The sequence below is a fragment of the Anopheles aquasalis genome, chromosome 2 (genome assembly GCF_943734665.1).
Source record: "Anopheles aquasalis chromosome 2, idAnoAquaMG_Q_19, whole genome shotgun sequence".
NCBI lineage: Eukaryota > Metazoa > Arthropoda > Insecta > Diptera > Culicidae > Anopheles > Anopheles aquasalis.
The window spans coordinates 8,070,001-8,092,566 of NC_064877.1; the positions used below are offsets into that span (position 1 = coordinate 8,070,001).

Below are 22,566 nucleotides of genomic sequence, written 5' to 3' on the forward strand. Positions count from 1 at the left end.
CGGGAATGCTAATTTCCAGCTCATTTCGCCGTACGCCGGCGATGATGCGCTGTGCTGCATCGTCGGATTTGATGCGGCCGAAGGCGGAAGAGATGCGTAGCCGGATGTCATTGAGGCAGTGATCGGTAATGATGAACGGATAGATGTGCACCAGGGTCGTGTGGATCGTGTGCTGACGCTTTTCGATGCGCAACTCCTCGAGCGTCGACTCGTACAGCCCCTGCACCGCAAACTGTGACACGGCCAATGGCATCTGATGCTTCAGTCCGCTAACACCGGCCACCGAGGTAAGGAACACGATGTGGCCGTGCGATACTTTCTTCATCTTTGGTAGAACTGCTTCCAGAAGCTGGTGGAGTGAAAGGGTGGGGATTAACAACCCGAGAAACAGTTTTACGGCCCAGGACGGTCGGACTCACCAAAAAGTGGGAAATAACACCCAAGTTCAGCGTAAACTCGATTGGCGGAGGTTCCGTAATGAGACTGCGGGCACTCGGCACGTTGCAGCAGTGTAGGAGCATACTAATCGTGCCAAAGTTCCGTTCGACGGTGGCAACCATCTTGCCGACGGCGGCTTTATCCGTAACATCACACTCGATCGCACAAGCCGTACCGCCAGCGGCCTGGATCTTTTTCACCAGCAGATCATTGTCCGTCGTGTTGATGTCCACACAGGCCACCTTCACGCCAAGGGCTGCCAGTTGAAGAGCGAGATCATAGCCAACACCGCGACCACTGCCAATTACCTAGAATCGAAGCACGAGAAGAGTTTTGATGAGAAACCGCAAGCTAGCCTGGCACGCAACAGGAACTTACCGCTGCCACCTCGCCAGTGAGGCTCTTCGCTTTCGGAGGCCGTACAAGATGGAACAGGGACTTGAGCAGGGTGAGGAAGAACTGCACCAGAATGATCAGTATGTCCCAGCAGAAGATCAATGAGGCGTATAATCGCAGTATCATTCTGACCGGTTTTCGGTGACAATCCAGCCAATCGGGCAATCGACGGCGTGCTGCGGCGGTTGCGGAAGGACTTTGCTCCTCGGAAGACTACAACAAAAGTGGACATTAATGATTGGGAGTGAGTGAAGATAAGCTACATTTCGGTTCGGTTTCTAGCTGATACGAACATCTTGGTGCGCTGGCGATACACAAACACACATAAATACACACGGCTGATAAGAGGGTCACTCCTGTAAGGGAAGCGCTACCACGACGCCTTCACTTACGTTCCATCGTCGAACCGATCGATTATACATCCTGGTAATCGCACAGGATTATCGAGCCAAGATTCTGAGATGACTGATAAACCGTTCCCGCACCGCGATAAAATTGTTCCAGACACGTAAATCGAATTAGCGAAGCGAACAGCGACGTGCGATCACCGGGCACTACGTCAAGGTCACCGTTGGTCGACCATGCGTGGAATAGTGTTATCCGCAGTTTGCAAGGGATCACTGAGAGCACTTACCCAACAAGTGGATTTGCGGCACTCCAAATTCTACCTTGCGGCCCTCGTTTATCTCACTAGGCACGAGCGAAGAACGTTCCGGTTACGTTAAGGCCACATGTCGCAATTATCGGTGTATCAGTATAGATTTTTTGGAGTCTGAATCTTAATTGCAGAAGATCGTGCTGTGATGATGACTGGAAGGAGCAATCGATCGTTAATGCAACAGATCCTGGCAGTATCACAAACCTTCCTACTTGCCGGTTCGGTATCCGATGGTTTCCTTCCGAGGCACCCGGATCTCGGGGGCAGGTCATACTCCCGAGAGTTGATTGTGAGAAGGATTTAGAATCCTTGTTCTTGGTTTCAGCCTCGTGTTTTTGTGAATCTTTCGTTGTTTGCGCGGCGAATGAAAAAAGAACAAAAACGGGATTGTTTATTTAGATAATATTGGCGGTGCAATGTGATCTAATAAAAAACTGCAAACTTCGACTCCTGGAACCTGGTAGTTTGTAGCCTCATGGTTGAATTTGAAAAAAAAAAACACCGTTAAAAACGGAACGCAACTCCAAAAAATGTGGGACTGCGAGGAATTGCATTTGCCAAAACAAGCTGTCGAGCTGATTGAGCACCATATCCTTGTTGGTTACGCAAAGAACTTCCATTAGTATAATTGGATTCTTTCTAAAGCTAGGAAATGAACTGCAAATCACTTGCAACGACCCATAAACTCACGCCGAAACCAGCGGGCATAGTTCTCCAAAATAAACACCCAGCCAGTGGCAGCTGCGCTAATCAAACAGCAATCTGAACCTCTGTCGACACGCAATATCAGGGGTAATTGACTCGCTGTGCTGACCACGCTGCACAGTTTAGCGCCATAATTAATATCCGCCTCATCCGCTTTGGTTGCGCGCTTTACGCGCTCCGACGGTTCCCGATCATTCCACGATCCTGCGCGCTTTGCCACCCGCCCCGCGAGTTGGTCGGAATTACCCGTGGCCATCGCACCGCATCTCCTAATGAGTGATGAAGTAGAAGATGATGATGATGATAATCATCACCATGATGATGATCATGATAATATATTTACTCATGATCTCTTAACTGGCCCCTTTTGGAGACTCGGCCCAGGGAACGAACGGCCCCTTGGCTCGGTGGCAGTCCGGCGATCCTCCTCCCCGCTAATGCCGTGCGCGCCTGATGCCGTGCGAGAAATGGCCGCCAGCCATGCGATGTAGCGGAACATTGGGATTGGGCATTGTTGCTGGTCCGCTTCACGCCCTCGGAAGCCAAAGAATGCTTGAGAATCGGGCAGCTGTGCCTTGTGTGACCGCTGAATGGGCGGATGATTTTGGGAAAAAGATATGGCCACTTTTCCGGCCACCAAGGGACTGGCTGGGAGTCTGGACCACATGCCACAGTGCCAGTGGGCAGCCCAACGCTTTACTGCTGGGCGGAACCCGAACGCGAGAGACGCGACTCATCGTGTGCCATTCATTCGTGAACTAATTTCCGCAGCGGTTTGGGAAAGAAACCAGCGCCACGGCCAGAGACGAGATCGCGATCAAGATTGACAGCCACCGAGTGAGTAAGTTCGTGGCAGGAAGCACAGCACAGCTTCTTTCATTGCACGGATTGGCTGCTGCGGATGCTGGGGGGCGCCTCGGTGCCAAATAGCGTTCGCCCAAGGCCCCCCTCCCCACCGTCCGCCGTCCGTCAGGCGCTCTGGACAGTGTGGAGAAAGGAGGTGAGCTCAAGACATAGATTGAGCGATGCCAGCGATGGGCCAGCAAATCATTATTCCACACAGCCCTGACGCCACCGTGCGCTGCCGTGCACCAAAAACTCCATCGTACCGCACCACGCGGATGCTATTTGGGCTCGTTTCATTATCATGGCCGTCTCTTTCGCTCCAATCTTTTCCGATCATCAGGTCATAGATCTCGGGGAAGGCACCATAACGTTTGAAAGTGTACAAATCGATAAGCCGGCATGACCAATTCCCACAGACGCGAGAGAGAGAGAGAGACGCGGGCACATCAACCCACCGGTGGGGCGGAGGGGGGCAAGCCAAGATGCTGGCTATACGGCACCGCGATCTAATGCCATCGAGGCGTGTTTTAATGCTGCGAGCGACCGGAGTGCGCTCTCCGTGGAGAAATCATGCAAATATTACCCCCCACTAACAACATAATAACGTGCGTGCGTGCAATTATTGGCCCGATGGACTTTCGAACGCTCGACGCACCGTTGCGATGACCGTGGCGGTGGCGTTGGGGTCAATCGCGCCGCACCAGCATGTCAGCCACCTTTTGAACTTCCGGTGTTAAAAAAACGGGGGATGCTACTATCCACCGCGATGCTACTACATCGAGAGTACAGTGGACAGTGCGGCTTGTGGCGCTGAATTCCAGACATTCCAGAAACATCTCGAACCAGCACAACGGTCCGGAAAGGGTCAAGATCGGTTGCTAACATCGTAGATTGTGCCTGTGCCTGTGCTGAAGATCAACATGAGAGATTATGTTTAACATTTCTCTTCCAACGGTCGCTCCGCCACACTACAACAGTTGTTACACAGGTGGACCGCAAGCAACAAAAACATTACAACAAAAAAAAAAGAAGTAACAAGAAAAAACCTCCTCCGAACCCTCGCTAATGCGATGGTGCGAACAAACAGTCATTTCATGGTTTGCAGAGCCAGAAAACCAGCGGACAGTGGCTCGAGGGAGCTCTTTTTCAATTCTAGTTTGTATTCTTGAGATCACGAGCCACAAGTGCCAGGGAGGTAGGCGCCGGAGTGAAGATAGGAACCTGAAGAAGCTAGCTAATTACCACGCACACACAATGGCCACCAGTGGCTCGTCGAGCGTCGGTGCGTATGTGTGGATTTAAGAAAAGTGCAACGATACGGTGGTAAAAAGAGGGTGGCTGAAGAGATTTTCATTCGTTCCGGCCACTCGCCGGATGCTCTGCGCGACTCGTTTACAGCAACCGCTAATCACGGGGGGAACTGTAAGTGGCCATCATATCCACCTAACGATGGAAAGATGATTTAGCAAAAGAAGAATTGGACACCAGGCGCCCACTAGTACCGTTTAGTGTTCTCGACCGTACAGGCAGAATAACGGCTGGGCAAGGTAATCGTCGTGATGGATCGGCAATGTAGTGAGCAACCTTTTAGCATTTTAAATAGTAAGTTTTTAAGTAAAGTTCCACTCGAGGTAGAATAAAATTAATATCAATTCCAGTTTCCCAATTTTTGGCAGATTTTTTAAGTTGAAAAAGTGTGCACACTACGTTGGTTTTCATAGATAGATTATCAAACCGAGTTCGTCGCTTAATGGCCAAGTCTTTTGATTCGAACTAAACGGTGCCCATCGTAGCTGCGTGATGGGGCATCAGAAAAATACAAATCAGTATTCTTTTGATAGATTGTAAGTTCATCTAGGTAGACCCGTCGATTATTTGTCGAATTTCCATTTTTTCGATTTTTGGCAGATTTTTTAAGTTGAAAAAGTGATGCTTTTTGTCGTTTTGCCTAAAACACGATTTTTAAAGATTTGTTTGAAAAAAAGTATCAACAATTTTCATGAAATCTCGATGGGGCTACCTGGCAAAGAGTGTACAGATTATGTGTTAAAAATTTCGAATCAATCGGTCAAAGGAGTTTTTACGGTACGATGGGCGCCGAGTTTGAAAACGTTGCTTTTGAGAAACACGCTTCAAAGTAGCGAACTGCATTGAGCCTTATATGAAACGAGGCTGTTCAAATAAATCAATATCTTTGTCAGTTTTTTCTACGGTTGATTAAAAAAAATTGCACAATAGTCTTGAAATTCGGGGAAGTATTCGGGGAAAATGTAAAAAATATAAGTCACAAAACAATCCTTAGCCCCCTTTAAGCTAATGAAGTATGTTCCTAGAAGAAAATTAGAAATCAAAGACGAATTGTTACTGTACTATGCATGCGCTTAATGCCAATCATTCAGCTTGTGATTAGGTAGATCACATATCGCGAATAAATGTACAGAGATGAGAACAAAACGACATCCAATTTGTAGTACAATCGCAGTAGCGTTTTACGTTCCCTATGGCAAAGAAAATGCCCCAGACTCAAGAACATTAAAAGCAAAATCGAATCCCCGAGCCCTAGAATCGCGCGTTACCAATCAACTCAATCAAACCCAAACGCAATCACAATATAGTGCGAAACGGTGAAACCGTTCGACGGGGCGTTAAACCACCTCCAACTGCGGGAATTATCGCGCCTCTCGATGCTGTCCAGTCCGTCCAGTGCCAATTCTAGAACACCGTACTCCCGATCACGCAATATCGCCGCAGCCACAAGACATGGCGCGCCTGACGCTCTCGAACACGCACCATCATCACCTCGCACGTTCCACCAGTCGCTGGTACTTTCTCCAAGCGACGCATAAGAATCGCTGGCTGCTGGCGTGCCTCTCGTCGCTCGTCCCGCACTTACACTCCCCACAAAACAACCCGAGCCAAGCTATGTATCACAACGCGGATGGAAACGAACTCCGGTGAAGAAGGGGGGGCAGATCGGGGTGCAAAATTGTGTAAGTTGTGTTGGCTCTTTATCTGCTACGGTACCGGGCTATCCCGGCTCCAGTCGGCAGTCAGTAGTCAACCAGTACGGACGTTGGACGGATTGAAAGATCGGGAACGAAGTGAAGCCGAGAGCCGGCCCGATCCCCCACAGCAGCAGGATTGCGGCAGTTGAGAAGCACCAGCCAGCAAAGTTAGACGTGAGAGTGTGAGACAAGACAGCATCGGAACGGGTCACATTGTCGGGAATTCCAGTACTTTCCAGTCTTACTGGCCTAGATTGCCGTCGAATTCTCGGCGCGCGGACAGAAACGTGACAGAAGTGTGAACGGAGAGCAGTGAACAGAAGTGTATTTTTTTGTGTTTGCGGGAGTGTTTTTGTGTGTCCACCAAACACATCCCTGACCCTGCCTAACCCAGTTCTCCGGAAGAAGCGGGGCACTTTGCAGCGTTGGACTCCTGGAGGACACTAAATCGAAGTGAATCCACCCCATTTGTGACCGCAGTGTTGGTTTAACGGACTCGAGAGGTACTGTTACTGGAAAAGGCTTCAAAAGGTTTCTCAGTGGACACAGAATTCACCGGATTCCCCGTATTCCGCTCTCCAGTGGAAGCCGGACGACCAACGGAAACGAACGAACTCCCGTGGAGCAGATTCATCGCGCTGGCGACACCAACATAACGGTAAGAATCGGATCTAGAATCTGTTGCTGTTGCTCTCGTGTATGCTGTGTGCAGCAACAGCAGCAGCAGCAGCAGCAGCAGCAGCAGCAGCAGCAGCAACAGTGGCAACACATAACACATTCAAATGGAGCCCGGTTTTTGGGGGGGGGAGTTGGAGTTGCTGGATGCTGGATGCTGAGCTGAGGTGAAATGAAGCGAAGAAATTTACGAGAAGAAAGTTTCTCTCAACTTCAGCATCAGCTCCATTGCTCTCTGTGTCTCTCTCTCTCTCTGGTGCGCTTTCTGATGGCTCTTGTGAACCGGAGCTAGCTCTGGGAAAGAACTGGAATCATGGCGCGCAGCGCAGGAGTCAAGAGCAAGCGCACGATCCAGCTCGGACGCTCGGTCGCTCGGTCGGTCGTATCAGGTCATTGGCGTCGTTGCCCCCTCCCTCACTCCCACTCCGCCTCCCGGGGGTTAGATCTGGAAGGCAGAGATCCGAGATTTGTTTTTATGATACCGCAGTCCCGAACCTAGTCACGCCGTCGGATCATCACCCCCAAGCGCACCCTCTTGATGCAGACTTGATCAATTACTCCGAGTGGTGGCGCAAAGTAGGCCAAAAGTCGCACTCGTCGATCCTCGAACCACCCCCGGGGGATCACCGTTAATGCTGGCTTGTCTGCGGCAGGGTGACGGTGAATGAACTTTGGAACCGTTCTGTTTGGCACGCCAGAAATGTAGGACGTCACTGATGAGCACTACAGAGAGAAAGAGAGAGACGTGAGCTAAGAAACGTGTCCGATCACCTCAACGGAAATCGTTTCCCCCAAAACGGGGCGTGCGGCCAAACCTCGGAACAGGCCATCAGAATGGTCAGCTTGTCTGTTATGGTGGGAAGATCGTTATTAAAGGTCTCCCCGGACGTCGGCGACACACTTCGCCATTGTGGACTTGACGTCCGTCGAGGTGTAACTGTACACGACGCCGAGCATTGTGTTGGACTTTTGAACTCAACGATCGGCAATGATGGGCATTGATTGTTTGTGCAAAAGCAAAAAACCTAACAAATAGATTTCTCTAGACACAACACTGCGCTTTGTCCTTTGTCCTTTTTCTAGACATTGATTGTTTGTGCAAAGGCAAAAAAACAAACAGCATTCACTGGACATTCCTCACATAGAAAGTGACTCATGGGATGAATAGACGCGGAAGAACTTGCGGGAATTTGCAGAGTTCTCTGTCCGCTCAAAATGGCCACTAGTTGACACAACACACATGCAAGTACCAAGTCGTATCCACCTGCGACGCCCCCCTCTCGTGTGAGTCCGGGAGAAAGTAGTGACGTCATGCCATATCATCAGGTGGCATGGGCACGAGCTCCGGCTCCACCAGCACGTGAAAGAATTTCAACGCCAACGCCAGCGACGAACCTCTTTTTTTTCGTTTCGTTTCATTTCATTTCGATTGCGATTTGCATCTCTGGACTGCCCCCCCGCCCGGTCGGTTCCCCTCATTTTTACGATTTCGTCTCGGGGATTGTAATACTGCTGCTCGACCTCGAAACCAGCTGGTGCAGTATGGTGCTGATATCGCGCTGGACTAATAATAAATAGTAGTTTCACTTGAGAGATTGAACGGCGTGGTATCGAGGCCGGTCACTGATTGTTGGCACGAAGTGGGTGAATCCAATCGTGAGCTGTGGGGGGATCCTTTTACGATCTTCCGTAAACATTCGTTGCTGACCCAGAAAAAGGGCCAAGCCGCAATGGCCAAGTGGTGCGGCGTTGGTGATGGAGTGGTGTGAGATTTTAATTGTCCTCGAACAACAATAACAACAACAACAACAACAGCAGCAGCAGCAGCAGCAAATCACAACAACAGTGCACCACGGAAGCACCAGCAGAGAAAGTGTAACAAGGCGCACCGGGCTGGAATGGATTGGATTTCCGTTCTCACGCGCACCAAGGCACTTGCTGTGTCGATTTGGTAGAAGGTGCGAGGACTGATTAACCTGAATCTCGTGCCCTACAGCCAACCAAAGGGAGACACTCGTTTCTGGGACTTCCCTTTCCCAACGCGCTATGCTCTGCAGGTTGTGCCATTGTTTGGCTGGCTGGTTGGCTGGAAGAGGCGATGGAAATGATGTCAAACGCCCTGTTTCCTCTCGTCGCCGTCGCCGTCGCCGTGCCCGTACGCTTTAATCATACGCCAAGAGGCACAACAGCAGATGGTGAACAGAAGATGCGCCCATTCACTCTACACCCGTGTTGTCGCTTCTGTGACACGCCAGTTCGCCAGGCCGAGCACCAAGCCTTTCACTACACAAGCACATGATGCTGATCACGAGCACAATTGCGGTGGCTTTATAAAACTAACCCAGAAACGTAAGTGTACTAAAGAAAGGTAGCCTTCGAGAGTACGTACCGGTGATCGCCATCATTTTTGGAAGGCCGAACAGATTCATCGAAGTTGAAGTTGATCTTCCTCCAAACAAAAAGAAGCGGAAGCTGTTCGATGAGCGAAAGCGGAGCTGCGAACGGTGATCAAGATGATGATGGCCGCGGTGCCATCTTCCGGTTTGCTTTTTCTAATCAAATACAAACCAAACCAAATGGTTTTGAATTGCTGCACCCTGGCCTCAGCTGAAGCCTTTATGTGATGCGCCGTCATCTAGATTACGATGGGCGCCACCATTTGCTGCACCATGAAGATGGTGGTCATCAACCGGCGAAGCTCTCTGCACGCGATCCCAGAACACTCGAGATGATCAACTGCGCGGTTATCTTGAACCCGCATTAATTGCGAGAGAATCACAGGCAACGCATACAGGTGGGCAACAGGCGCAGATCTTCTGCGCAGTCGACGTAGCATAAGCATCAAGTAAAATGGGGGTGGGGTTGGAACACAACAAAGCATAACATCAGACCACGCACACGGTACCGTTAAACGGGCAGCAGACGAGTTCATGAACTTGAAAACGAAACCGATGGATGGTACAGGGTAAGAGGACAACACGCATCATCATCATCATCATCATTTGCTGCTGCCGCTGCCGCCATTCCTAGTGATGCTCCGGCCTCTCGGAGCACGGGAATGGGAACAGGCGGTTCGCCTGCGTGAGAGGAGTGAGTTGAGAATGATGGGAACACGATCACTGTGCTCCCCTTTTCGAGAGGTAACATAAATAGTTATGACCAAAACGAAAATCAAGTTCAAGGTAGTCCAGACCAACGGCACGGCCACGGGCAACACGACAAAATGGGTAAACGACACACCCCGGAGCACGGAGCGGACAGAAATGCAGTTTACCTCAATCCGGCGGTGATGATCTCGATCGCTCTCTCTCTCTCTCTCTCTCTCTCTCTCTCTCTCTCTTCCTTCCTCGGCGATCGTGTGCCTTCGGGAGATGCGTTACATCTTTACGCGCACATTGCGTTACGCAACGCAATGATTGTCCAGAACGGTGGAAAGGGCACTCAAGAGAGAGAGAGGGAGAGGGGCAGAAAAAGTGGTACAGCACGCCGCACCCGCTGTGGCCACTTAACAGTCGATCGGATCGGCGCAACGGAACGGTTTGTTTACCTTTTGCACCGTTCTCATCTTTTCTTCCCCGTTTGCTCGGTGTGGTCACTGGCCCCCGGGTGGGGGGGCCCAGGATTGAGGTCAGCCCACTCGCCCTCTACTTTCTTCTATTCCCAATAATAACATTTTAACGGTGTGTCTGCGCGCGACTGTTATCGTGCCTCTTTAGGGATCTGAAGAGAACCCATTACGCACCTCGCGGCCGCCGCCTCCTTCGATTGTTGCCGAATATCAATCGGAGAGTGGCGGGACGGTTAACGGATCCCCGGGGAGGGGCTGAGGTGCCAAGTCGTGCCCCAAATGGTTAACACACCGACACACTGTTGGCCGACATGAAATTTCGGAGTCCACTCCCAAGGGGTGGAGGAACAGGATTGAGGTTAGTCACGGCCACGGTCGTCGTCGTATGCGCCGTCATTGCTCGGTCGATCGGACATCGGGTGAACGTCCTCCTGCAACATGGTAAATGGGTGACATAATTTTGCCCAGTCCCAGTGCTCTCCTAAAGGCCCTCGTAGCGACCATGGATGGAGATACCGTTAGGCATGCGCCATGCGCCATTGTAAGCCATCGGTTTGTAACGCGCCATTCCATTCCCATTCAATGTCGACTCTCTTGTTTTCCCTTCCTCTTGTCTTCCCCCCGTTTTCTCTCTATCTAGACGACAAACCATGAAGACACTCGTCGTTAGCTGGGCGCTAGTGGTGGCCCTGTTGCTGGGGCCAGTGCTTGCCCGACCGAACCTAGTGGAACCGATCTACCTCCGGAGGCGCAGCAATCCGCTCGAGATCATCGAGGAAAGCGTCGAGGCGGGCAGCGCAGCGAATGGTTCCAGTGGCGCCGACCAGAGCACCGAACAGCAGGCACCAGCATCGGCGGAGACGACGCAGCAGCAGAAAGGAGCCACGGCAGCATCCGATGCGACCACTGGCACCACCGGGAGCAGCCCCAGTACGACCCACCAACCAAGGTACCAAGTCACTACTAACGATAACGGTCTCTCTAGCGATAGTTTGATTAAGGAGTTTCTGCTCAAGAATTTGGCCAGTCTGCAGCAGGGCCCACCGACACCGGCGGTACTACCGCAACGGTTACGGCCAGTCCCGGCTGGTAGTGAGGTCGCGGAGGAGGAGGAGGAGGAGAAGGAGGAACAGAACACGCTACGCTCGGTGTCGATCGGTGGTCCATCACTGGGGCTTTGGGACAAGACGTACCTTTATCCGGTGCAGCAGCAGCAGTCCAGCAGTCCACCGTACTCGGTCGCCGGTGGTGGTTTTGGCCAAAAAAGAAAACCCGTGATACACAAAATTATCACCAAATGGTCCGATAAACCGGGGGATGTGTTTAACGTGGAGTACAGCACACCGACGACCGTCAGTTTTTTACGACCTTCGACCACTGGACTGCTGTACACCGGAACGCCGGCTTCCGGTCATCCAGCGTCACTGGAAGACTTTGGAGAGAAGCCAGCGGTTTATGGGTTCACACCGAGCTTCGCTGGTTCGCCGGAAGTTCTCTCGAATGGTTACCCCGCCGCGGCTGGACCATCGGACCAGGGCGAAGTGTATCAACAGAGTCCCGGGTTGATAGCCGGCACAAAGCACAAAAAGAAGCATCAGAACCAAAAGAAGAAGAACAAAATCAAGATCACGATCTCGGATCCGGTGCGAGATAGCGGCGCAAGACCGCAGCAACCTCCGCTCGATCCCGATCGTCCGGATGCGGTTTACTCGAGTGAAGCGCAGGATCCTTATGGTCCTCAGGCCGGTGGAGGAACTGGTTGGGATCCGTACGATGACAATCCGTACGATGAGGATGGCAATCTGAAGGGGGAATCGGTGACGGATGCAGCGACGGTGAACTGTAACGAGATCCAGATTTCGCTCCAGAATGGCAAACAAGGTTGCAGCGAGATCCAGATCGCCATCTCGAACCCAACGAAACAAGGTGAACTGACGAAACTAGGGCCAGTGGGAGCGGCTCCACTGGGGGCCGCTGCTGGTCTGGGAGCGGCCGGTGCCCTAGCAGCTGGTGCGGCCGGTGTAGCTCCTCAGGCAGCAGCAGCAGCAGCTCCTGTGGCGGTGGCTAGCGATGTTGCGTTCATTGCACCGAGTACGGGAGCACTGGCCGCAGTACCGCTGGCTGCTAATCCGATTGCACCGGTCGTTCCAGCTGTGCTGCCGGCACCAGTGTCCTCTTTTCTTAACACTCCGATCAGTAGTCTCGTTAGTAACATCATAAGCCCTCCGGCACCGGTACGGATCGGGGCGCTGGGTAATCCTGGTGGGGTGATTGCGAATGGATTGGCCACACAGCAGCAGCCGGGTGGTGGCCATAAGCAAAAACCAAAACCGGCCAAACCCTCGGGACATCATGACAGTTCGCTTGGCGCGCTGCTACCGGACATGTCGCACGCGATGGTCGGTATGCTGGCGGCCGTATCCGCCATGACACCGATGAACCTGTTCGTGCTCGGTATGACTAGCTTACCGGTGCTGGCGATGGTCATCGGTACGGTGGCCGCTGGGATGTATATGTACAAGTTCTACTACCCGTCACCACCCGTCAAACACTATTCGTCGTCCACGACGGTGTTGGTCCACAAGAAGCCTCCGGTGACGTACCACTGGGTACGGAAACCGGCACGACCCCGGAGGCGACCGGTGGTGGTAGTGAAACCGACCCCCGTTTCGTCTTCATCGTGGATCGATTTCGATCAAAGCTGGCCACAGCTGGCTGGTTGGGGTGGTGATCGACGAAGGAGCTCCTCCTCCTCCTCCTCCTCCAGTACGGATCCCTATCGATCGTATGCCAGTGGCGACAAGGTGGAAAGCTTGGGTGGACGGATACGATGATGAGAGGGGCTCCTTTAGGGTATCATCGAATGTGGCGATGTTGCCACTGTGCCAATCCTTTGCACACCAGTTCCCTTTTTGCAAAACCAACCAAATCTCCCTCTACCTTCGCGACCTGGCTAAAGGTCGGACTGGCCGTTAACCGACAGCTTTTTTTTTTTTTAAAATATTAGTTTTATTAGTGTATGTTAGTTGATAACCACATAAAACACTCCCGCATGAATGCATGATCATTACCCATCCTCATCCACCTCCACATAGCTCGGTAGAACGGACGTAGCAAGCATGAACCATAGTTTAGTATTTAGTATGTTACGCGTAACACCATAATGGCCAGGCGCCCCGGAGGCGTTCGGAGCGTTGCCCAAAAACACTAATTCCTTAACGGCGCCGTTGCATGACTAGTTTGTAAGCGACTTTAATTCCTATCTGTGTACGATTAAGCTGCTTCAGGGTGCATACAAAACTGTCCATTCGCTCTCTCTCTCTCTCGCTCCCTGTTTTTCATTGTCTCTCTGTCCCTATTTCGCTCTCTCTCTCTCTCTCGCTACTACTTCACCATCGAGCTTCCGAAACGAATGCGAGCAACCACAAAAGCCAACCTCAACCGAGTTAACCGACCGTGAAAGCGTAAACCATAAATATGTTTGAAGTGTACGGGATCACCTCTTTGAAAGGCTCTTGAAGGCAGTAGCAGGGCGGCAATTTGAATAGCCCCTCAGCGCGATTCACGCCAAATTGTCGATCGATTGTTGAGCCCAGTGAGATGAGCTACAGTAGCTGCAGAAGAGGAAGAGCAAGGCGCAATCGGCATCGTCATGATTGATTGATTAGGCTGGCGTAATTGCAACTAGCTGGTAGTGGTAGCAGTAGTAGGTAGGTAGGTAGGTAGTAGCAGTAGTAGTAGTAATGGTGATGGTGATCTGATCGCCATCTCATCATGTGCAATATAAGTAGATCTAGTGGAGTAGTGTCTGAGTCCGATCGAATGGTGAAAGCGCCACGCTTGACAGTTTGTGGTGAGCACTTTCACTTGCATTACCTCGAAACCGCGGCGACAGTTGCGGCAGTGAATTGTAATATTATTGTAATTCTTTAATCGTAGAGAGCCCTAGAGCCATCCATACCACCCTGCGGCTACTCGGTCTGCACGGAGCAGCCTGTAGACCCCGGTGTTCCCTAGTAGTTTCCCCTAGTTAGCGTCTAGTTAGACTCGTTAAGCTCGTTAGTTCCAGCGTTTTAGCAAATGGGTAGCAGGAATGTTGGACAGGAGGTGTGGACGATGTCGCCGAGAGGGTGATGAGGGTGCGATGGATTTCACTGGTTTTAGTTGTTGTTGAATGTTGCATGACCATGACCTACAAGACAATCCCCTTGCATCCCAGACCACCCGGTCTTTTATCCAACATTAGGCTTAAGGCATGTACCTGTACTCCAACAAAACATCTTTCTCCCTTACGGACCACGGACCACCATGACGGCATGTACCACGTGACTAACACCAAAAACAAAAACCCAATAAAATGAACTTCCTCGTTGGTTCTTTTTCCAGTTTTTAATAATCGGCCTTTAAAGCGCTTCATTCCACCGCTGTACAGCTTGTTGCATCGTTCGTTTGTTTGGTCCGCTTCGCGCTATGCTCTCTTTGTATTGGCTCCTGGTTCCTATTTCTAGCTGGTCTTCCTCAGTAGCTCTGGGGGTAGTAGTGCATGCTGCATGCTCTGCATGTTAACTGTCCGCTGCGATGACGCTTGATGACGAAAAGGATGATGAGATGGGAGCCCGTTGTTCTGCGTGTGTTCTAGCAATATACTATCTTCTGTCTCGTTGCAGCTACGCGTACAAACGGCCGAGCGAGCTGCTGAAAACGAAGATCGGTACGTCCGGGTTTGTGGTGTCGACCAGCACCAAGGTGCTGACGGGCGGCGGTGACCGTACTCCGAGCTCCTCCGCTTCGCTATCGGTCAAGTCCGGTGAAGCGAAAGCGAACGATCAGCTAACGCTCAGCTTTCAGGATCGATTCACGGGACATGCCGGTGTCGCTGAACCGCTAACCGATGAGGAATACCAGAATGAGCTACACCGGGCGACGGAACGTGTACCAGTACGGACCACGACACCGCGTGAGGGCCTGTCCACGTGGGTCTTGCTGTCCGGAAGTGATTCGACGGAACAGAAAGCAGAATCCACGAGTACCACGACCCGGAAGGTACAGATTATGCACACCACCACAACGAAACCGGTGGCCATGGGATCAACGACGAAGCGCTACCAAACACCAACGATGCGTCGCAACTTACCGACCACTACCCAGCGCCCGGTGAAGACGACAACTTCGGTGGTCGAGGAGAAGAAGGAAAAACCGTCGAAACCGATCCCGAAACAGAAGGTGGTCACTACCACGCTCAAGCCAGTGATTGTGAAGAAGGTTAAGAAGCCACCAACCACAACAACAACAACAGCGGCCACTACGACTTCGACGACTACCACGACAACGCCAGCCCCAAAACCGACCCCAACGACGTCGACAACAACAACCTCCACATCCACCACAACCGAGCTGGTGCTAACGGAGCAAAGTGCCTCAACGGTTGCGAACGACTTACCGGCTAAGAACGATGCTGCTGGGCCGCAGGTCGACAGCGAGAGCGACAGTTCCGTCGAAACGTCCACCTTCCTGATCATGGAACCAAAGGATGCCATGTTTGATCTTCCCGAAGATCGTTCACCCTCGAAAGTGGCACCAGCGGCCACGAAAACGAAGAAAGTAACACGCAAACCGAACGTCAAATCACCTGCCGCTGGTGGCGCATCCGGCACGAAAAAGAAGCCAGCCAACAAGAAAAACCGCAAACCGGAGGTGAAGGATGGGGTGACGAAAGCACCGAACAAAAATGGTGCCACCAAGCCCGTCTCGACGCAGATCATTAACTATCTGTCCCGCGAGGTGATGCCCACGGTCGGTGTCGGGTTGGTGGGGCTAGTGATGGCCGCCGGGTTGGCTTCGTACTTCCTCGGCAGTCCGCTCGGGGCTTTGCGACGTTCCGACGATCGTAAGGACGATCTGTACTACTCCAACTACGAGGAGTACGCCGGACCGGATGGCCAGAATGAGGAGGATGTTTTTGGGAAGCTGATCGCGGGTATGCCGGATCGATCGTACTATCGGAATAACGGTGGTAACGTTCGTCGTCGCATTCAACAACAACAACCGGTGCAGCAGCAACAGGCACCAGTCCGAACAGGACATCAATACTACCACGTGCAGCCGTACACGGGCAACAAATACCCGCACATTACGTACCGCAATCGGGCCTACGGTGGTGCCAGCGCACCCGACATGTACTCCAACATTAACCGGCAGGCGCAGGTACAGCCGAAATCGCAAAACCTAGCGCCGGAGTTCCATTACACGCCACCGACCCCGTACTATCCGGCACGGATGAGTCCAGTGGCCAGCGACAGCATGGCCACCGTACGGCCAGCGGCACCGGTTTACAGTGCATCCGTTACACAGGCACCAGTACCGTCGACGACGACCACGACGACGACGACGACGCCGATGCCCGCCACAGAACGCCCTCTGCAGGATGCGGAAACGGAACACGAGATGATGCCCCATCCGGAGGCTTACTCCTCGGAGCATAGCCCCGAGCATCATGCGCACTACGTTGTCGGTGGCGCGGGCAGCAGCTACGCCGATTCCATGCTCGATATGATCAACTCGGCCTCGATGCCGGAACACGGTCCGAGGAAGAAGCGAGCGGCCGCATCGGTGGCGCCTGTAATGAGCGCCAGCTCCGAAGAGGCCGAGTTCGATAACGAAATCGATGTGGACGGTGATGATGATGGTGGTGATGAGGAGTTTAATAAGAATATCGAGGAGACTGATCCTGATCTTTATACTATTACGCCGATGAGGACATCGACGACGACGACGACGACGACGACGATGGACCCTGAGACAACAAATACTACCGAAGTTCATCGCTATACCTGGGGTGACTTTATACGCAACACGGTCGAGCGGAAGGTTAAGCTGGGTCTGAACTTCCTCCAGCACGTCACCATGGACTTCCAGCGATACCTGAACGGTGTCCAGGAGCACCTGGTCCAGCACAGTAGCAGCAGCAGCACCACCACCACCACTGAGCCAGCGGAACACTAATCCGCTCTTCTTTCGGGCTGCCTTGCCTATGGGATTAAGGATAGGATTCTCGCGATCGATCGAGCGCACAGCAGAGCCGAGAGCTCTCTTCTGATCTTGTAGCACAAGGAGTACGAGACGTGGTAAGGGGTGGCATGTGGACAGAAGGGTTTTTACAATACTATTTATTTCCTTCAAGCCCACTCCAGCGAAACTCCCTCCGTCCAGTGAGCAGACATCATCCGAACAGACCCGTCCGTCCGTGGGGCGTGGGTCTTCTGGGAGTGTGTATGTGCGTGTATGTGTTTTTAAGGCATTTAATTATTAATACAAATAAAGTAAAGTAACGTAACGTAATAGTTTTAAAAACAAAACAACACAAACTGAGCCACAGCGACTGCAGTAGTTAGATCTTCCTTTCTTCTTACTCTACGCTTACTACACGGTTGCAGGGAGGTGGAATAAATAGCTTTGACCTCGTGGTCTCATTTTTTGGGGAACGCCCCGGATATTCGGGACACAGAAACATTGGCAGGCAGCGAATTTAGGCAGCGTCCCTGCAAAACGGAATTGACCTACTCGCCTACTAGGGCGTTACTTCCGATGATGAGCAGCTGGCGCGCTCGTCACAACCACTACTTCTTCTTGCCAAGTACCATCGGTGCAAGAATGGCCATCGTGGCCGGTACCATACCGGCACCAACCGCTGCCAGCACTGCCGAACTGTCCTGGGCCGCATCACGTCGATGCATCACCGAGAAGGAACCACCACCGGCCGCTGCAGCCGCCAAGGATTGCTTCTTCTTCTGCTTCCGTCGCGTTGGTAACGCATTGCTGATACCTTCCGCGGGCGACATTGTAGACGGTGTCGGTCCTTTCCGCTTGTTGTGCTGCTGCTGTTGCTCCTTGACCGCATCCTCAACCGTTTGCGTTGAAGAGGACACTTCAATCAGTCCGTTGTGCGACGTGGTCATATCGAGGGCGTTTTTCATGGGCAGTACGGTGAGCTTGACGGTTTGGTGACTCGTGGAGGTCGCCGGTGAGAACGTAATGGCACGCTGGCCATGGCGTCGCTTTGGATATTGGTATCCTTTCGTCGTGGAGATTAGGACCCACTCGCCATTGCCACGGTCCGGGTAGGAAACGGGACGAACTCGTTGATCAGAGGCGGTGACGCTACTGCCGTAAACGTCGCCCGCGTGTTGCTCGGGATTAAATTTCGGGAAATTTGGTGGCCGTCCATCGGTTATGATGTCGCGGTGGGCCGTACCTGATGATGCTCCATGATTTTGATGATGATATGCCTTCATTGTGTCGTACGGATCAGCGGACGGAGCGGTTGCAACCGTTGCCTGAGGTCCTTCATACCAACGGTCCACCTGAGGACCATCAGGACGCTCGCTGTACAGTGTGACGACTGGTCTTCTCCGGTTGTACAGTGAGTCTGGTTGCGTCTGCGGCTGCGTCTGCGGCTGCTTCACTCCATTGGCCTTTGGTCGATTCTTGATCGTTCCGTAACCACCATAATCCTCGGCGGAGTCGCCAGCACCCTGCTCTCCCTGGTAGTAGCTAGATGCACCGATCGAGCTCGATCCCGTTGGATAGATGGCGGCAATCGGTTTGTATTTACTTCCACCATTTTCCTCACTATCGATACCTCCATCACCTGCAGCATTCCAGTACTTATCCGTGCCAGATGGACGATGTTTCTTCGTTCCATCGCCACCATTCGCTGCTTGCCACTTCGAAACCTTACTCTCCGACCACGGAACAGCCTCGAGCGTTACCCAACCATCCTTCACATTCCAGGGATGATGATTCTGGTGCTGCTGCTGATGGTGCGAAGAGTAGTGCACATTACCCGCACATTACGTACCGCAATACCCGCACATTACGTACCGCAATCGGGCCTACGGTGGTGCCAGCGCACCCGACATGTACTCCAACATTAACCGGCAGGCGCAGGTACAGCCGAAATCGCAAAACCTAGCGCCGGAGTTCCATTACACGCCACCGACCCCGTACTATCCGGCACGGATGAGTCCAGTGGCCAGCGACAGCATGGCCACCGTACGGCCAGCGGCACCGGTTTACAGTGCATCCGTTACACAGGCACCAGTACCGTCGACGACGACCACGACGACGACGACGACGCCGATGCCCGCCACAGAACGCCCTCTGCAGGATGCGGAAACGGAACACGAGATGATGCCCCATCCGGAGGCTTACTCCTCGGAGCATAGCCCCGAGCATCATGCGCACTACGTTGTCGGTGGCGCGGGCAGCAGCTACGCCGATTCCATGCTCGATATGATCAACTCGGCCTCGATGCCGGAACACGGTCCGAGGAAGAAGCGAGCGGCCGCATCGGTGGCGCCTGTAATGAGCGCCAGCTCCGAAGAGGCCGAGTTCGATAACGAAATCGATGTGGACGGTGATGATGATGGTGGTGATGAGGAGTTTAATAAGAATATCGAGGAGACTGATCCTGATCTTTATACTATTACGCCGATGAGGACATCGACGACGACGACGACGACGACGACGATGGACCCTGAGACAACAAATACTACCGAAGTTCATCGCTATACCTGGGGTGACTTTATACGCAACACGGTCGAGCGGAAGGTTAAGCTGGGTCTGAACTTCCTCCAGCACGTCACCATGGACTTCCAGCGATACCTGAACGGTGTCCAGGAGCACCTGGTCCAGCACAGTAGCAGCAGCAGCACCACCACCACCACTGAGCCAGCGGAACACTAATCCGCTCTTCTTTCGGGCTGCCTTGCCTATGGGATTAAGGATAGGATTCTCGCGATCGATCGAGCGCACAGCAGAGCCGAGAGCTCTCTTCTGATCTTGTAGCACAAGGAGTACGAGACGTGGTAAGGGGTGGCATGTGGACAGAAGGGTTTTTACAATACTATTTATTTCCTTCAAGCCCACTCCAGCGAAACTCCCTCCGTCCAGTGAGCAGACATCATCCGAACAGACCCGTCCGTCCGTGGGGCGTGGGTCTTCTGGGAGTGTGTATGTGCGTGTATGTGTTTTTAAGGCATTTAATTATTAATACAAATAAAGTAAAGTAACGTAACGTAATAGTTTTAAAAACAAAACAACACAAACTGAGCCACAGCGACTGCAGTAGTTAGATCTTCCTTTCTTCTTACTCTACGCTTACTACACGGTTGCAGGGAGGTGGAATAAATAGCTTTGACCTCGTGGTCTCATTTTTTGGGGAACGCCCCGGATATTCGGGACACAGAAACATTGGCAGGCAGCGAATTTAGGCAGCGTCCCTGCAAAACGGAATTGACCTACTCGCCTACTAGGGCGTTACTTCCGATGATGAGCAGCTGGCGCGCTCGTCACAACCACTACTTCTTCTTGCCAAGTACCATCGGTGCAAGAATGGCCATCGTGGCCGGTACCATACCGGCACCAACCGCTGCCAGCACTGCCGAACTGTCCTGGGCCGCATCACGTCGATGCATCACCGAGAAGGAACCACCACCGGCCGCTGCAGCCGCCAAGGATTGCTTCTTCTTCTGCTTCCGTCGCGTTGGTAACGCATTGCTGATACCTTCCGCGGGCGACATTGTAGACGGTGTCGGTCCTTTCCGCTTGTTGTGCTGCTGCTGTTGCTCCTTGACCGCATCCTCAACCGTTTGCGTTGAAGAGGACACTTCAATCAGTCCGTTGTGCGACGTGGTCATATCGAGGGCGTTTTTCATGGGCAGTACGGTGAGCTTGACGGTTTGGTGACTCGTGGAGGTCGCCGGTGAGAACGTAATGGCACGCTGGCCATGGCGTCGCTTTGGATATTGGTATCCTTTCGTCGTGGAGATTAGGACCCACTCGCCATTGCCACGGTCCGGGTAGGAAACGGGACGAACTCGTTGATCAGAGGCGGTGACGCTACTGCCGTAAACGTCGCCCGCGTGTTGCTCGGGATTAAATTTCGGGAAATTTGGTGGCCGTCCATCGGTTATGATGTCGCGGTGGGCCGTACCTGATGATGCTCCATGATTTTGATGATGATATGCCTTCATTGTGTCGTACGGATCAGCGGACGGAGCGGTTGCAACCGTTGCCTGAGGTCCTTCATACCAACGGTCCACCTGAGGACCATCAGGACGCTCGCTGTACAGTGTGACGACTGGTCTTCTCCGGTTGTACAGTGAGTCTGGTTGCGTCTGCGGCTGCGTCTGCGGCTGCTTCACTCCATTGGCCTTTGGTCGATTCTTGATCGTTCCGTAACCACCATAATCCTCGGCGGAGTCGCCAGCACCCTGCTCTCCCTGGTAGTAGCTAGATGCACCGATCGAGCTCGATCCCGTTGGATAGATGGCGGCAATCGGTTTGTATTTACTTCCACCATTTTCCTCACTATCGATACCTCCATCACCTGCAGCATTCCAGTACTTATCCGTGCCAGATGGACGATGTTTCTTCGTTCCATCGCCACCATTCGCTGCTTGCCACTTCGAAACCTTACTTTCGGACCACGGAACAGCCTCGAGCGTTACCCAACCATCCTTCACGTTCCAGGGATGATGATTCTGGTGCTGCTGCTGATGGTGCGAAGAGTAGTGAGACGGTGGCTCCTGGTACCACCGCTTGTTGTTACTCCCCAGTGCCATAACATTCCGCTCGTTCGTTTCGTCGAATATGAGCTCGTCCTCCGTTTTCGCTTCATCCTCCTCCGAGCCCGGTTCCGTAGTGCCAATTCGGTCCTCACCCCTCACGATCGGGCGCCGGTTCGAGTTTTCCTCCAGTTCTTCCGGTTTGCTGCCGTGCTGCTGGTGGTTCGTGATCATCGTGATCTCGTTCAGTCGCTTCCTCGTCAGGGAGTCCGCATTGCGGAGCTTCTCCGAGTACTCCTTCAGGAATTTGTTCAGTAGCTCCGGTGAGTAGAGCGTTTTGCGGCTCGATCCACTGGGCGGTGACTCTAGGAGGGAGCTTTCGCCGATCGGTTTCGTCACCCGGATGCCCGTACTGGTACGGAAGCTTGTGGTTGGGGATGGAATGCGCTGGTGGTACGGGTGCTCCTGTTGCTGCTGATCATCTTCCCGTGAATCCAGCTCTCCATTACTGACGTCACGGTACGGATCGGTTGCTTCGATGATGGTGATCGGTTTCGCGCCCGGCACCTCGATCTCGTACGTAGTAAAGTTCTTGGACGACAGTATCGAGTGAGGTGAGTTGGTGAAGTGGATTGTCTCACTGTGCACTGGGCCGATATCGGATAGCGTCCCGAGCCCACACACTATCAGTGCAATCTGCCACAACAT

General features: G+C 52.7%; 5 protein-coding genes across 8 annotated transcripts in view; 2 read left to right on the forward strand and 3 right to left on the reverse strand.

The window, feature by feature from the left end:
* Nucleotides 1–1,844, reverse strand: part of LOC126570267 (ketohexokinase-like) — a 3,340-nt gene extending 1,496 nt beyond the window's left edge. Inside the window, exons 1-6 of one of the 4 annotated variants that reach the window (XM_050227888.1) lie at nt 1,705–1,844; nt 1,469–1,644; nt 1,128–1,299; nt 817–1,047; nt 420–746; nt 1–349 (exon numbers count right to left, since the gene is read on the reverse strand). The exon at nt 1–349 is cut by the window's left edge and continues 383 nt beyond it. In XM_050227888.1, the coding sequence (XP_050083845.1) occupies nt 1–349; nt 420–746; nt 817–1,047; nt 1,128–1,160 (940 nt within the window). In that variant the 5' untranslated portion in view covers nt 1,161–1,299; nt 1,469–1,644; nt 1,705–1,844. Of the gene's footprint in view, nt 350–419; nt 747–816; nt 1,048–1,127; nt 1,645–1,704 lie in introns of all 4 variants that reach the window. The other 3 variants (XM_050227890.1, XM_050227887.1, XM_050227889.1) reach the window with 3 other exon arrangements.
* Nucleotides 1,845–6,133: 4,289 nt separating this feature from the next.
* Nucleotides 6,134–17,623, forward strand: LOC126571205 (uncharacterized). The gene is made up of 3 exons (XM_050229521.1): nt 6,134–6,706; nt 10,932–11,240; nt 14,959–17,623. The coding sequence occupies exons 2-3, from the start codon at nt 10,942–10,944 to the stop codon at nt 17,291–17,293; spliced, it is 2,634 nt and encodes an 877-aa protein (XP_050085478.1). The 5' UTR covers nt 6,134–6,706; nt 10,932–10,941; the 3' UTR covers nt 17,294–17,623.
* Nucleotides 17,624–17,878: 255 nt separating this feature from the next.
* LOC126572165 (uncharacterized) lies at nt 17,879–19,140 on the reverse strand (the record flags this gene model as incomplete). The annotated part of the gene is made up of 1 exon (XM_050231248.1): nt 17,879–19,140. A coding segment is annotated over one exon (1,233 nt), but the record flags the coding sequence as incomplete, so codon positions are not given.
* Nucleotides 19,141–19,163: 23 nt separating this feature from the next.
* Nucleotides 19,164–20,236, forward strand: LOC126571206 (uncharacterized). Its single transcript, XM_050229523.1, has 2 exons — nt 19,164–20,157; nt 20,214–20,236. The coding sequence occupies exon 1, from the start codon at nt 19,208–19,210 to the stop codon at nt 20,033–20,035; it is 828 nt and encodes a 275-aa protein (XP_050085480.1). The 5' UTR covers nt 19,164–19,207; the 3' UTR covers nt 20,036–20,157; nt 20,214–20,236.
* A 384-nt stretch (nt 20,237–20,620) lies between these two features.
* On the reverse strand, nt 20,621–22,566 carry LOC126572171 (uncharacterized). Its single transcript, XM_050231256.1, has one exon. The coding sequence runs from the start codon at nt 22,564–22,566 to the stop codon at nt 20,650–20,652; it is 1,917 nt and encodes a 638-aa protein (XP_050087213.1). The 3' UTR covers nt 20,621–20,649.